The sequence below is a fragment of the Vulpes vulpes genome, chromosome 11 (genome assembly GCF_048418805.1).
Source record: "Vulpes vulpes isolate BD-2025 chromosome 11, VulVul3, whole genome shotgun sequence".
Taxonomy (NCBI): Eukaryota; Metazoa; Chordata; class Mammalia; order Carnivora; family Canidae; genus Vulpes; species Vulpes vulpes.
In genome coordinates, this window is record NC_132790.1 from 58817830 (window position 1) to 58830608 (window position 12779).

Sequence of the window (12779 nt, forward strand, 5' to 3'; positions counted from 1 at the left end):
CAAGCACTCAGGAATGCCCAAGAACAAAGGAAGGAAAAAAACAAATGGTTACCTGATAAAGATCACAGTCCTGAAGGACATCAAACTCCATCAGTTTGTTTACTGTCTTAATGATTTACAAGAACACAGTCTTGGGGTGTCCTGGTGGTGCCATCAGCTAGGCGTCTGACTCTTGATTTCTGCTCAAGTCATGATCTCAGGGGATCCCTGGGTGGCTCAGCAGTTTAGTGCTGCCTTCAGTCCAGGGCCTGATCCTGGAGACCCCGGATCAAGTCCCACGTCGGGGTCCCTGCATGGAGCCTGCTTCTCCCTCTGCCTGTGTCTCTGCCTCTCTCTCTCTCTTTATGTCTGTCATAAATAAGTAAATAAATCTTTAAAAAAAAGTCATGATCTCAAGATCGTGAGATCAGCCCCACATCAGGCTCTGTGCTCAGTACGGAGTCTGCTTGAGACTCTTTCTCTCTCTCTAAAATAAATAAATAGATTTAAAAAAAAAAAAAGAAAAAGAAAACACGACCTTGAGAATAAACAGACCTCTAGACACCTATAGACTCAATTTCCTGGAGCCCTAACATCACCTCTCTCCTCCACAGGATAAAAAAACCCTATATAATCAGTCACTCCCCACACTTAGAATGCAGCCCTTTCTGCCCATGGGTCCTATCACCGTGCTTTAATAAAATCACATTTTTTTGCACCAAAAACATCTCAAGAATTCTTTCTTGGCCATTCACTCTCTGGCCCCAAACTCCAAATCACATCAGGGGTCCCACAAGACATTTGATCCTGCTGAGAGAAGACACCCTCTCCTCCACATCAAAGCTCAGTCTTTCATTCTCTTCAAAGATCCTCCATCCCCTGCCCTGTGCTCAGCTCACACCTAATGTGTGGCCCAGGGACCAGCAGCAGGGAAAGAGAGAAGGTTGGGAGGTTGGGTGTGCCTCTCCTTGCCTCCCTCCTCCCTCTCCCCCTCCTCTTCGGCTTCTGGCTCCTGCAGGGCTCTTGGGGGAGGGGGGAGCAGCTGCTGGCGGCTTGTACTGGCTAATCATCAGTGAGCGCACCCTGGCAGGCTTCTAATAGTTAGCTCTCCCATGGGGACATTTCGGTGGATCTCTCATTTTGGTGCTCCCAGGACCCCTGGTTGTTCCCGCATCTGAGCAACATACTCCAAACTGACCTCTCAGGCCCCTCTTCATCTCCTGCTCCCAGCACTGCATTCTGCATAGTTTGTCTTACCTTCCCACCCTCTCTTCCACTCACCTTGTCCTCTAGAGGCTGGAGGGGGTGGTAGGTGATGGGCTAGTTTCACTGTCTTTGTGAATATGGCATGAAAGTGTCCAGCACCTCTTCCAAATACATGGGTATTTATTATTCACACACTCTGCTTTGAAGTGATGGGAAAAAGTTCTATTTGGCTTCCTACTTTGTACCCAATCATGGAATGCCAAGCTAAAGTCACCAACTGGGGACACTTGAATGTCTTTTGTGGCATGGTGTGGCACTCAGGTTAAACTTAAGCCTGTCTTTGAAAACAACCTGCGTGGAAAGTAGCCAGTTCAAAGCCAGAGGCCATTTTCTCTAAATGTGGACACTCGTATCCTTTTGAAGCAAAATGATTCCCTTTCCTATAAGGAGACTTGAACAGATCTGTTAGGACACAAGCATAAATACAAAGGTTCACTTATTGCCTTTGGGCAGGTCTTCGGGAATTTTTTTTTTTTTTTTTTTTTTTTTTTTTTTTTAGGGATTGTGGTCTGTTGGGGGAAAGATTTTTCTTTGTGTTCAGTGCCCTGTGGTTTGTTTTGTTTAAATGGGAAATGTCTGTCGTTTAGCAGTTGCTGACAGGAGGCAGCAGCTGAGACCCTGAGATCTCAGAGTGGGGAAGATATGCAAGCCTGATTTTAACCCTACCCTGAGGAGCGTGACAAAGGGGGCCTGACATGACCAGGACATTTCCAGTAGAGCCTGGACCATGGCAATTCTCCATAGACTGTTGATCAGAGAAAAGCCCCGATCTGGGAGACACACTAGCAGTGGAGTCATTACGGTTAGCTGTATGGAGGCTAGCGCAGGGCTCACCTCTCAGGCCTTAGCGACAGGAGCCTGTTACGTGGCTTCCCATTTTAGAGTGGATGATTTCATAGGTCCCTCTATACAAATTCTCAAGGATTCTAATCTCAAATGTGAAAGGCAAAGGGCTGTATTGGTCTGCTCCCAAGGTCCAAGGAGATAGGAAAGGAGTGTCAACCCATACCCCCACCCCACACCCCCATATCTCAGGGCTGAGTCCTGGAGCATGACCCTGACTTACACACTCTGGGCTTGCCTCACTTGCCGTCCCACTCACCCACTGCCCCACCTTGGGGAGCATACTGGACCCAGAAACACACAATTCATCTGCAGCTATTAAATCACCCCTCCCTGGCCTTGAAGGCCCCCCACCAAGGACAGGTATCTGGGGGGAGAAGGAGGTCCAGGTCAGATGAAGAGCAGGCAGGCAGGGGATGCATAAGTGCATTGGGGAGAAGACCAGTAACAGGCATGTGCCGTAGCCAGTTGGAGCTCTGGGAGCTTGAGAAGGCACACTCAGTCCACACAGGTTTAATTTTGAACTTCGTTCTCAGAGCAATTAGAGGAGTAGATTGTCCTTTTTTTTTTTTTTTTTTTTTTTAAGCAAGGGAGTGGCCCTGATAAGATCTGTATTATAAAAGTCAGCCTATCTCTGTAGAATGTGTTGGAAGAGGGCAAAAGCAAGAGCAGAGAAACAAGGCAGGGCATCATGACCATGAGCTCAACTGCACACGCTGACCACCTCATCTTATCAGATGATTCAATGGAGAGATGGCCATGGACTGGAGAGAATAAGAGGGAACACCTGATCGGTACCCCACCCCCAAACTACACCCCGGGGTGGGGCACAGCTCCGTGCCTGCCCTCCGCAGAGAGATCTCAGAGACCAAGACACTGCACTGTGTGGCCTGTGTCCCCACGTGAATGTCCAAATCCTAGGGAGCCCTGCTCTTCTCTCCCTGACCTGGCTCTGTATCATGCTCTCACCTCTGCATCTCGAACTACTGCCACAAAACCAGAAGAAGCCCCTGTGTCTTCAGCCCTTCACAGAAGGGTGCCCGTCTCCCGCCTCTTCCTCTGGGCCCCTGGGCTCTTCCCATTCGGCCTGAGTGCCTCCTGCTCCTGGCTGCTGCTGCTGCTCTATCACTGGGGCCCCTCCCTCTGGCAGAAACCTCCTTTTCCTGACTTCCAGCTCACATTGCCTCATTCACCTGAAACTACCTGCTTCCCTTCCACCCCAGCTCCTGCTGTCATCTTGGGAAAATACATGCCCACCTCCAAAATCTCAACAATCCCTGGCTTGTAAGTCAAGAAACGAAGCACTCTAATTCACGCACCCCGTTCTAAACTGAATCACCTCCCAAAGACCCATCTCCAAATACCATCACGTTGAGGGCTAGGATATCAATATATAAATTTGGGGGATACACGTTCACACCATAGTACCATCCTCAGTCTAAATGAGGCACCTGGGCTGCTGACTTTGGGACTCTCTCTCCACCTCCGGCCTCTCTGCTCCGATTAGAGATGTAAGCCATAGTTTCCATGTCTACTGAGACCCAGACACTATCTCTCCCTCTTGCCAAAGCCTACTCCCTAACCCTGCCACTCCGGTTGCGCCCAGCTAGCAAAACCACGGCAGCCAATGAGCCTGACTGTCTGCCTTCCTGCTCCCTGCACCCCAGACTGCTGGTCACTGCCAGGGTCACACCCCTGGCCGGCTTCTTCCGTGAATTCCTGGCCACCAGTCTCCACTGGGCTTTACGGTGCCCAGCCTTCCTGCCAGCTTTTTTTAGTGAGCTGATTTGCCAACCTCCACCAAGGCTCTTCCTACCCTTTGCTCTGCATAGCTCCCTTTCTCCTACCTCCTTTCAGGGAAAGGAGAAATCATCCTAGGGCGGCTCCCCAAACTTCCCACCACTGAATCTGAGACCTCTACTCTCAGGCCTCCACTCTGCTTCTGCCTCTGTTCTCAGTCTGAGGGCAGCTGGGCTCCCCTGACTCTCCTCCCCATCCCCTGCCTTTGGGCATGGGACGCAGGGATGGGCAAGTGAGACAGCCTCCCCCAAGGTATGGGGACGGCAGGTGCTCCAGGTACCAGAACCATCTGCCCAGAGGCCTAGGGCTGGCGCTTGTGGAGATCTCCCCAAAGCACCTAGCCCCATTCTGTCTCTAGGGTCTGAGGCTGGACGTGCCCCTGGAATAGAATGCTGCTCCTCACCATTCCTCCTCACCCCAAGGACCTCCCTGTCCCATTGTGACACTAATCCCCCGTCACCAATAGAACCAAGTGTTCTGCTTCCCAGGGTCTGGCTGGGGCTGGATGGTGATCAGGTGGGCCCTGGCTCTGGCTTGTGGTCCTATCTCCAGGGAGGAGGGACTGGGGCGGGGGTATGGAAGGTGGCAATTATGATGACACCTGGAAATTGGGGGTCTGCGTTCTCAGTACAGATGTGGACGGGAGCTTGCTGGGGCCTGTTCAGCTATGAGAAGTCTGGGGAAGGATCGGGCTGCCCTCACAGGAAGTGTGAGTTCTCAGGTATGGCCCTTGGCCATTTGCCACCCTCAGACAAAGTGCTGCTCCCGGCTTTCCTTTCCTTTTTTGGGCCTCAGTCTCTTTTTTTTTTTTTTTTTTTTTTTGGTACATTGAGAACCAACTGTCTGGGGACTGTCCTCCTGGCAGGTGATCTTTGGGATTAGTAGAGGAAGAAAGTGCTCCAGAGCCTTGTAGATTGGCAGGGCCCCGTGAGGGGCACATGGAAGGAGACCCTGCAAGAGAGGGCTAGTGTAGCTGGTTCCAGGCCTTAAAGCCAAATCCCTGTGGGAGAGCAACTCTCCCTACCGGGACGTCTCTATCCACCTCTACCCCCTCCGACCTTCCACACATACATGCTGTATTGGTTTCTGATAGCCGCTGTAACAAGTTACCACCAATATAGTGGCTTAACACAAATTTGTTACCTTATAGTTCTGGAGGTCAGAAGTCCAAAATGATTCTTACTGGGCTGAAGTCAAGCTGTCAATTGGGCTGCGTTCCTTTCTGGAGGCTCAAGGGGAGAATTCATTTTCTTATCTTTCCCAGCTTTTCTACAGGCTGCCCATATTGCTTGGCTCCTGACCCCCTCCACCTTTAAAGCAGCAGTGGTCAAATCCTAATAGATGCAGCTAAGATTTATTAATTTTTCATTAGTATATTATATTCCATTGTGTAAATATACGACACTTTATCCATTCTACTGTTGATGGGCATTGATACTCTTTTTTTTTTTTCATACTTGATGTGTGTTATCATGAACATTTTGGTATCCATTCCTGCATCCTATATAAACATGTTTCCCCGGAGTATATACCTGGAAGTAGAATTGCTGGTTCATAAGGTATACAGATATTAAACTGTGTAAGATAATGCGAGATTGGTTTTCAAAGTAGAATTGTGAATAATCCTGCCAGAAATGATGACCCTCTCTAAAACATGGTATTGTCAGACTTCCTAAGTCTTGTTAAGCAAATGACTCATTATGTAAATATCTTATTATGGCCCTAATTTGCATTTTCCTGATTTTAAAAGGTTTTCCTGATTATTAAAGAGGTTGAACTTTTGTCCATATGTTTGTGGGCAATAGGAATTTTCTGTTCCTGAACTACGTGTCTTTTATCTAGTTTTCTATTGTCTTTTTATTATTGATTTGTGAGACTCATTATTTATTCTTGATTCTCATATTCCCCCTAATAATATGCATTTGCAAACATACTCTCCCAGCTGTGGCTTCATTTTTTTTTTTTTTTTTTTTTTTTTACCTTATAATTTTCATCTTTAAGTATTCAGATTTATCATTTAACAACTTCATGGTCAGCATAAAACAGCACAGCTTTTGTGTCGTGGTTAAAAAATCCTCACCCAAAAGTAAAACATATATACCTTCTATTTTCTATTCAAAGTGAAATTTAAGTCCTTAAGAAGGTTGGAATTTTTGTTTATGGCCTAAGGCAGGACTCCAGTGTTAATTTCTTCCATTTCTGATCCATCATGCTACTCTCTCTTTCCTTCCAAACTTTTGTTTGCATAGATCTATTTCTGGGCTTTCTATTTAGCTATTCCTGAACTGTTACCACTGTCCCTTTAATGAATGTCACTTTATAATAAATTTCAATATCTGGCAGGACAAATCATTCCTCCCTATCATTCTTCAGAATTTTCTTAGGTATTCATGCCTTCTAGTCTTCCATATTTTGGAATCATCTTGAGAAACTTCACAAAAAGTGTCTTTTGGATTTTGACTGGAATTCTACTGAATCTAAAGATCAATATGGGGAAGAGTTGACAACTTTCATCTGTGACCATTAGCTTTCTTTCCATGTATTTTGCTTTTTCAACATATTTTCATAAGTTTTTTTTAAGATTTTATTTATTTATTCATGAGAGAGAGAGAGAGAAGCAGAGACACAGGCAGAAGGAGAAGCAGGCTCCATGCTGGGAGCCTGACCTGGGACTCGATCCCAGGGCGGGTCTCCAGGATCACACTCCGGGCTGAAGGCGGCGCTAAACCCCTGAGCCACCGAGGCTGCCCAGTTGTTTTTATTTTTTAAGGGGGAGGGTGGGGCAGAAGGAGAGAGAATCTTTTTTTAAAGATTTACTTATTTATTTATGATAGACATAGAGAGAGAAAGAGAGAGGCAGAGACACAGGCAGAGGGAGAAGCAGGCTCCATGCCGGGAACCCGACGTGGGACTCGATCCCGAGACTCCAGGATCACACCCTGGGCCAAAGGCAGGCGCTAAACCACTGAGCCACCCAGGGATGCCAGGAGAGAGAATCTTAAGCAGGCTCCACAACCAGCACAAAGCCCCAGGTGGGACTTGATTTCATAACCCTGAAATCGCAACCTGAGCTGAAATCAAGAGTTGGAGTCTTAACTGACTGAGCCACCCAAGCTCCCCTTAGTTTTGTAAGTTTTATAATTATTTTCCATGCAGGCTTTGCACATATTTTTGAACCATTTTTTATTCTAGTAAAATATACGAAATATAAAAATCCTTTTAACCATTTTTTTATTTTTAGCTTTATTGAGTTATAATTGACATAAAATTATGAGATGTTTAAAGTGTATATCATGGTGCTTTGATATACACATACATGTGAAATGATTCCCCATATAGTCAATTAACACATCCATCACTTCGTAATTCACCTTGTACCACAGATATATTTTTGAACCATAAAATTAAATTTTGAAAGTAAATGCAATTTCCCTGAATGATTTTATTTGGCCCCAAACTTCATTTAAAATTTATATTCTGGGGATCCTTGGGTGGCTCAGAGGTTTAGTGCCGCCTTCAGCCCAGGGTGTGATCCTGGAGTCCCAGGATCAAGTCCCACCTCAGACTCCCTGTATGGAGCCTGCTTCTCCCTCTGCCTGTGTCTCTGCCTCTGTGTGTGTGTGTCTCTCATGAGTGAATTTAAAAAAAAAAAGCTTAAAAAAAATTTATATTCTTTACATCATAATTCTAAAAGGAAAAGGAAATAATGCTTGAAATATTAACTCTAACTCTTTAAATAAAGAATAGTTTGGTTTTAAAAACTAATTCTTGGACAGTTACATGGACAACCTTCCCTGCCACCATCTCCAACCAGCTTTTGTTACAATAAATATGAAAAATTAGGTTAAGACGTTTTAAAGTACAGTACAAAATGGTACAGGACAAGAGAGTCTTCAGGACTTGCATATTATACTAAAAAAGCATAAGTAATCCGACAGTTATAGTAAACACTGATAGTCATATGACCAAAAAGCAAGCTCCTAACACCAATCAATATAGAGGGGTCCATTTATTCACCAGAATGGCCCCAGTACATTAGCCTATGAAGACTCTTCTGGTGGAAGTGAAACTGTGGGATTTAAAAAAAAAAAAAAAAAAAAAAAAAAAAAAAAAAAACACGCTCTTGGGAACACAATTAAGGGGAGAAAAGTCCAGCCACAGAAAGCTTCCATAATTAGCAGGTGTATAGGCTTCATGTTACAGAAAAGACAGTCTACTGGGTAGGTTCTAAAGAAGCAGAGATAGTTAATTCAATGAAACAGCAATAAGAACATAATTAATCTGTTATCCTTGGTACATTTATCACAGAATACAAAGAGGAAGTTATTCCAATGATGCTTGTGTTTTAGTTTTGCAAAAATGTTCAAATCAAAGTGGTGTAAGCTCCAGATTCTCTCTTCCAAATATGTGTTTTTATTCCTTATGGACTGTACCCTGAAGAAATCAAAGGGAAAATCCCCATCCCTTGTTATAGTCTATCTTCCCAGGTATATGCAGACTCTTTATGTTCCTGCTTTGTGAGCCATTTAAGAAATTTGTATAACAAATGAGTTGGAAATACAATTTTATTTATTTGTTTTTATTATTTTTTAAAAAATAAGCTCTACACCCAGTGTGGGGCTTGAACTCACAACCCCAAGATCGAGAATTGCATGCTCTACCGACTGAGCCGGCCAGGCACCCCTGACATTGCAATTTTAAAAAGCAAAATGAAACACACACAAAAATTGAGGGAAGGTCACAGGTGATTTTATAGAGACAGAAGTTTTTTAAAAATGCTATTCACGGGCAGCCCTGATGGCCTAGCGGTTTGGCGCTGCCTTCAACCTGGGGTATGATCCTGGAGACCCAGGATAGAGTCCCATGTCAGGCTCCCTGCATGGAGCCTGCTTCTCCCTCTGCCTGTGTCTCTCCCTCTCTTTCTCTCTGTGCCTGTCATGAATAAATAAATAAAATCTTTTAAAAAAATGCTATTCATGATTCAGTAGACTTAGGAATTTGCTACCATGTTGTTTAACAACAATTACTTACATTGCTCATTTTCTGAGATTTCATTCCAACGAAGAGCTGCATATTGTTAGCTTGATTTTATGGCTGTATGGGATACTTTTCCACGTACTATCTTAAAAGCATTTTGCTTATTATGTCATAAAAGTTGGGCTCTGATGAAGTTTCTGCTGTAGGTCACACACACTGAGTACTTTCATAATTTTCCTTTTATTCCTCTTGGTACATATGAAGAGCCCAAAGCTGACAAGGATCCCAACCTAATAGAAGTTTGTGACTTCATTCTAGACCTTATGAAGGCCATAATCACTAGAGCCATTGGCACCCAACACCCCCTAATCTCTGGGGTAGGGGAGCTGCTTGCTGGTAGGTTACAAGTGACTGGGCTGCTCCTGACTCCTTCCCTGGTGTCAGAACTGGTCCCACAATACCTTCAGTTGTCTTCCTTGTCTCTTCCAATCTGGAAAAATTCAGGCTTCATCCTCCATTTTTTGACATTTTTGGAAAGTTCTAACTAGTTATTTTGTAGAATGTCCCTAAATTTGTTTGGTATTTTCTCATGATTGTATCAACATTATGCATTTTGGGCAAGAAGTGATGGTGCACCCTTCTCAGTGTATGATATCAAGGGATACCTGATGTCAACATGACCCTTTACCAGTGATTTTAACATTGATCAATTGCTTGAAGGGGTGTCTGCTAAGTTTCTTCATTATAAAGTTGTTTTCCCCTTTGAAATCGATAAGAGTCTTGTAGGGAGATACTCTGAAGCTCTGCAAATATCCTTCTTCCATATGCTCATCTTCTGGTTTTATATATCCATCAGTGATTCTTGCCTGCAACAATTATGACTGTGGTGCTTGCCAAATGGTGATTTTTCTATTTCTATCATTCCTTCTGTATTATTATTATTATTATTTTTTATTTTAAATATTTTTTTAATTTTTATTTATTTATGATAGTCACAGAGAGATAGAGAGAGGCAGAGACACAGGCAGAGGGAGAAGCAGGCTCCATGCACCGGGAGCCCGACGTGGGATTCGATCCCGGGTCTCCAGGATCGCGCCCTGGGCCAAAGGCAGGCGCCAAACCGCTGCGCCACCCAGGGATCCCTATTATTATTATTTTTAAAAAGATTTTATTTACTGAGAGAGAGAGAGAGAGAGAGAACGAGCAGGGGTGAGGGGAGAGGGAGAATCAGACTCTTCACTGAGCAGGAAGCTTGATGCGGGTCTCAATCCCACAACCTTGGAACATGACCTGAGCCGAAGGCAGACATCTAACAGACTGAGCCACCTGGGCACCCTCCTTCTATATTATTAATGTGGAATTGTACAGTAAGGAAGAGATGTCCCTTTTCTCCAACTATTACATCAGCACAGACTCCAGTGTATTTAATCTATGTGTTATAATTTATTACTATCACTATTTTTGTGCTAAAGTTGTCCCAGGTTTGGGTGTTGGGGACTTCTTCTGGTTGGCTTTTGTGTCTTTCTGACATGCCCCTGTCATTTTGGGGGCACTTCCTTACTTTCTGGCAGCACAAAACATCCCACCCCCCCATCTTGCCTTTTTCCTGCTCCAGCCCTGGGACCAACCATTTCTTCAAAGAACCTTCATTCTTTTACTTAGAAACCAAGATCTGAGTACTAGATGTGATCACTGCTATGAGATGTCACCGCTTGTAGGCCATCTCAGTGGGCAGGGCTAGAAGATATATATCCAGCCTATCTCTATCTCTCCATATGTATCTGAAGTCATGAGTTCACACTGATACCTTTGATTCCAATCCAATGCCATGATCTTCATTCTAGTCTTCCCCTGTCCTTGGCTGTAACTCTTTTTCTCTAACAGATAACTAGCTCTTATTATCTACAATATAGTTATTTGCTTAACTAACTCCAGTATATATATAAAGTAGCTTCAGAATTACAAATTCATATCCCCGTAACACATAGTGGTACTAACTAGAATACATTTTTATACAATTCTTTTTAAAAAAAGATTTTATTTATTTATTCATGAAAGACTCAGAGAGAGGCAGAAGACATAGGCAGAGGAAGAAGCAGGCTCCCTGCAGGGAGCACAATGTGGTGATCCCAGTACCCCAGGATCACTACCTGAGCTGCAGTGGTGCTCAACCATTGTACCATCCAAGTGCCCCCTTCTTTTGTACAATTCTTACCTTCAGCTTTATAGTATATCTGCAACATATTATTTTTCAAAGTTACTTCAGCTAGTTCTTTTCTTCCTCATCCCCTTCAGTGTGGTTATGACATTTATTTATAGAACACTTAGGTTTGCCATTTGGATTTTTGCCTTGTTCTGATTAATTTTCATTATTTATTTGAGGAGGGGAGTGTATGTGAAACATGGTATGGTTCTAAGGGTCAGAATACAAAAAACTGTACTTAGAGAAGCATTGCTTCCCCTCATCCTTTTATCCCCATTTACCCTTTTCCACCCACTTTCATAGATAACCAGTCTCATTAGCTTGTGACTTGCCTGTCCTGTATTTTTTTCCACAAATGAGCATATACCTTAAATCTCCCTTTATTATATGGAAAGTAGCATACTATACATATTATTGAGCATATTGATTTTCTCACTAACCAGTATGGCCTGGAAATCATTCCATAACAGTTCATAGAAATTTTCCTTCTCCTTTTTTTATAGCTGCATAATATTCCATCAGACAGATGTACCATCTTTTATTCAACCACTCTCCTATATATGGACATTTAGGTTGTGCCTAATATTTTGCAATACCATAAATGCTGCAGTGAATAATCTTGTGCCTATGTATTTCTTATAGTCAAAAGTGTATCATCAGGGTAAATTCCTAGAAGTGGGATTGCTGAGTCAAAAAGTAAGTTCATATATAGTTCTGTCAAGTGTGTCAGTGGTCTTCAAGACCATCCCCGGTTCTGAGATTCACTAGAAGCACTCACAGGCCTCAGAAATTGTTATATCACAGCTAAAATGTATTACAGCTAAAGAATACACATCAAGGTCAATAAAGGGGAAAGGTGCATTGGGTGGACTCTGGGGGAACCAGGCACCAGCTTCCAATAGTACTCTTTCATGAGAATTACACAGGATACCCTTACTCCCCCAGCAACGAGCAGTAGCAACATATATCAAGTCTTTTGCCAGGGAAACTTCCATGAGCCTGAGAGTTGAGGGTTTTTACTGGGGGGAGGTGGGAGGGTGGGGGTTGTTCACATAGGCAACCAGTACCTTGTTGATTAATTGCAGTTACTGGAACTTCATTACTCAATTTCAGACCTTAGGAAGGAAGATGTTCCCGATGAGGCATAAGCCACATAGACAGGCCAGTACTGTGTGGTTCAAAGTTCCAAGCATGCAAAATACTCTTATCACTTTGCAGCACAGGGCTCAATTCCCAGAAGCCAGCCAAGGACCAGTCACACATGCAGGTCCTATGAGAATGTGCAAGATTTATGCAACTCAGGGCAGCTGGGTTAACTCTCCTGCATATTAGGTATTGCCAAATTGTCCTTCAGAAGGTTTGCATCAGTTTGCATTCCTATCAACAATGGGAATTTGCTTCCTCATGGTCTCACCAACAAAATGTGTTGTCATAATTTTTAATTTTTGCCAATCTGATAGGTAAAAAATGTTACCTTAGTATTGTAATTTGCATTTCTCTAATTTCAAGTGAACTCAAACATTTTCCCAATAAAAAGGTTTATTTTTACAAACTGATGTGGCACCTGGGTGGCTCAGTTGGTTAAGCATCTGCCTTTAGCTGGGGGCGTGATCCCAGGGTCCTGGGATAGAGCCCCATATCAGGCTCCCTGCTCAGCAGGGAATCTGCTTCTCTCCCTTCTTCTGACCCTCCTCTTGCTTGTGCTCTCCCT

The 12779-nt window shown here is 43.7% G+C and overlaps 1 protein-coding gene across 1 annotated transcript in view; it reads left to right on the forward strand.

The window, feature by feature from the left end:
- The first annotated feature begins 2779 nt into the window (after positions 1 to 2779).
- Positions 2780 to 12779, forward strand: part of SLC22A14 (solute carrier family 22 member 14) — a 28718-nt gene continuing 18718 nt past the window's right edge. Inside the window, exons 1-2 of the mRNA XM_026000800.2 lie at positions 2780 to 3372; positions 4522 to 4609. Coding sequence (XP_025856585.1) covers positions 2780 to 3372; positions 4522 to 4609 — 681 coding nt within the window. The remainder of the gene's footprint in view (positions 3373 to 4521; positions 4610 to 12779) is intronic.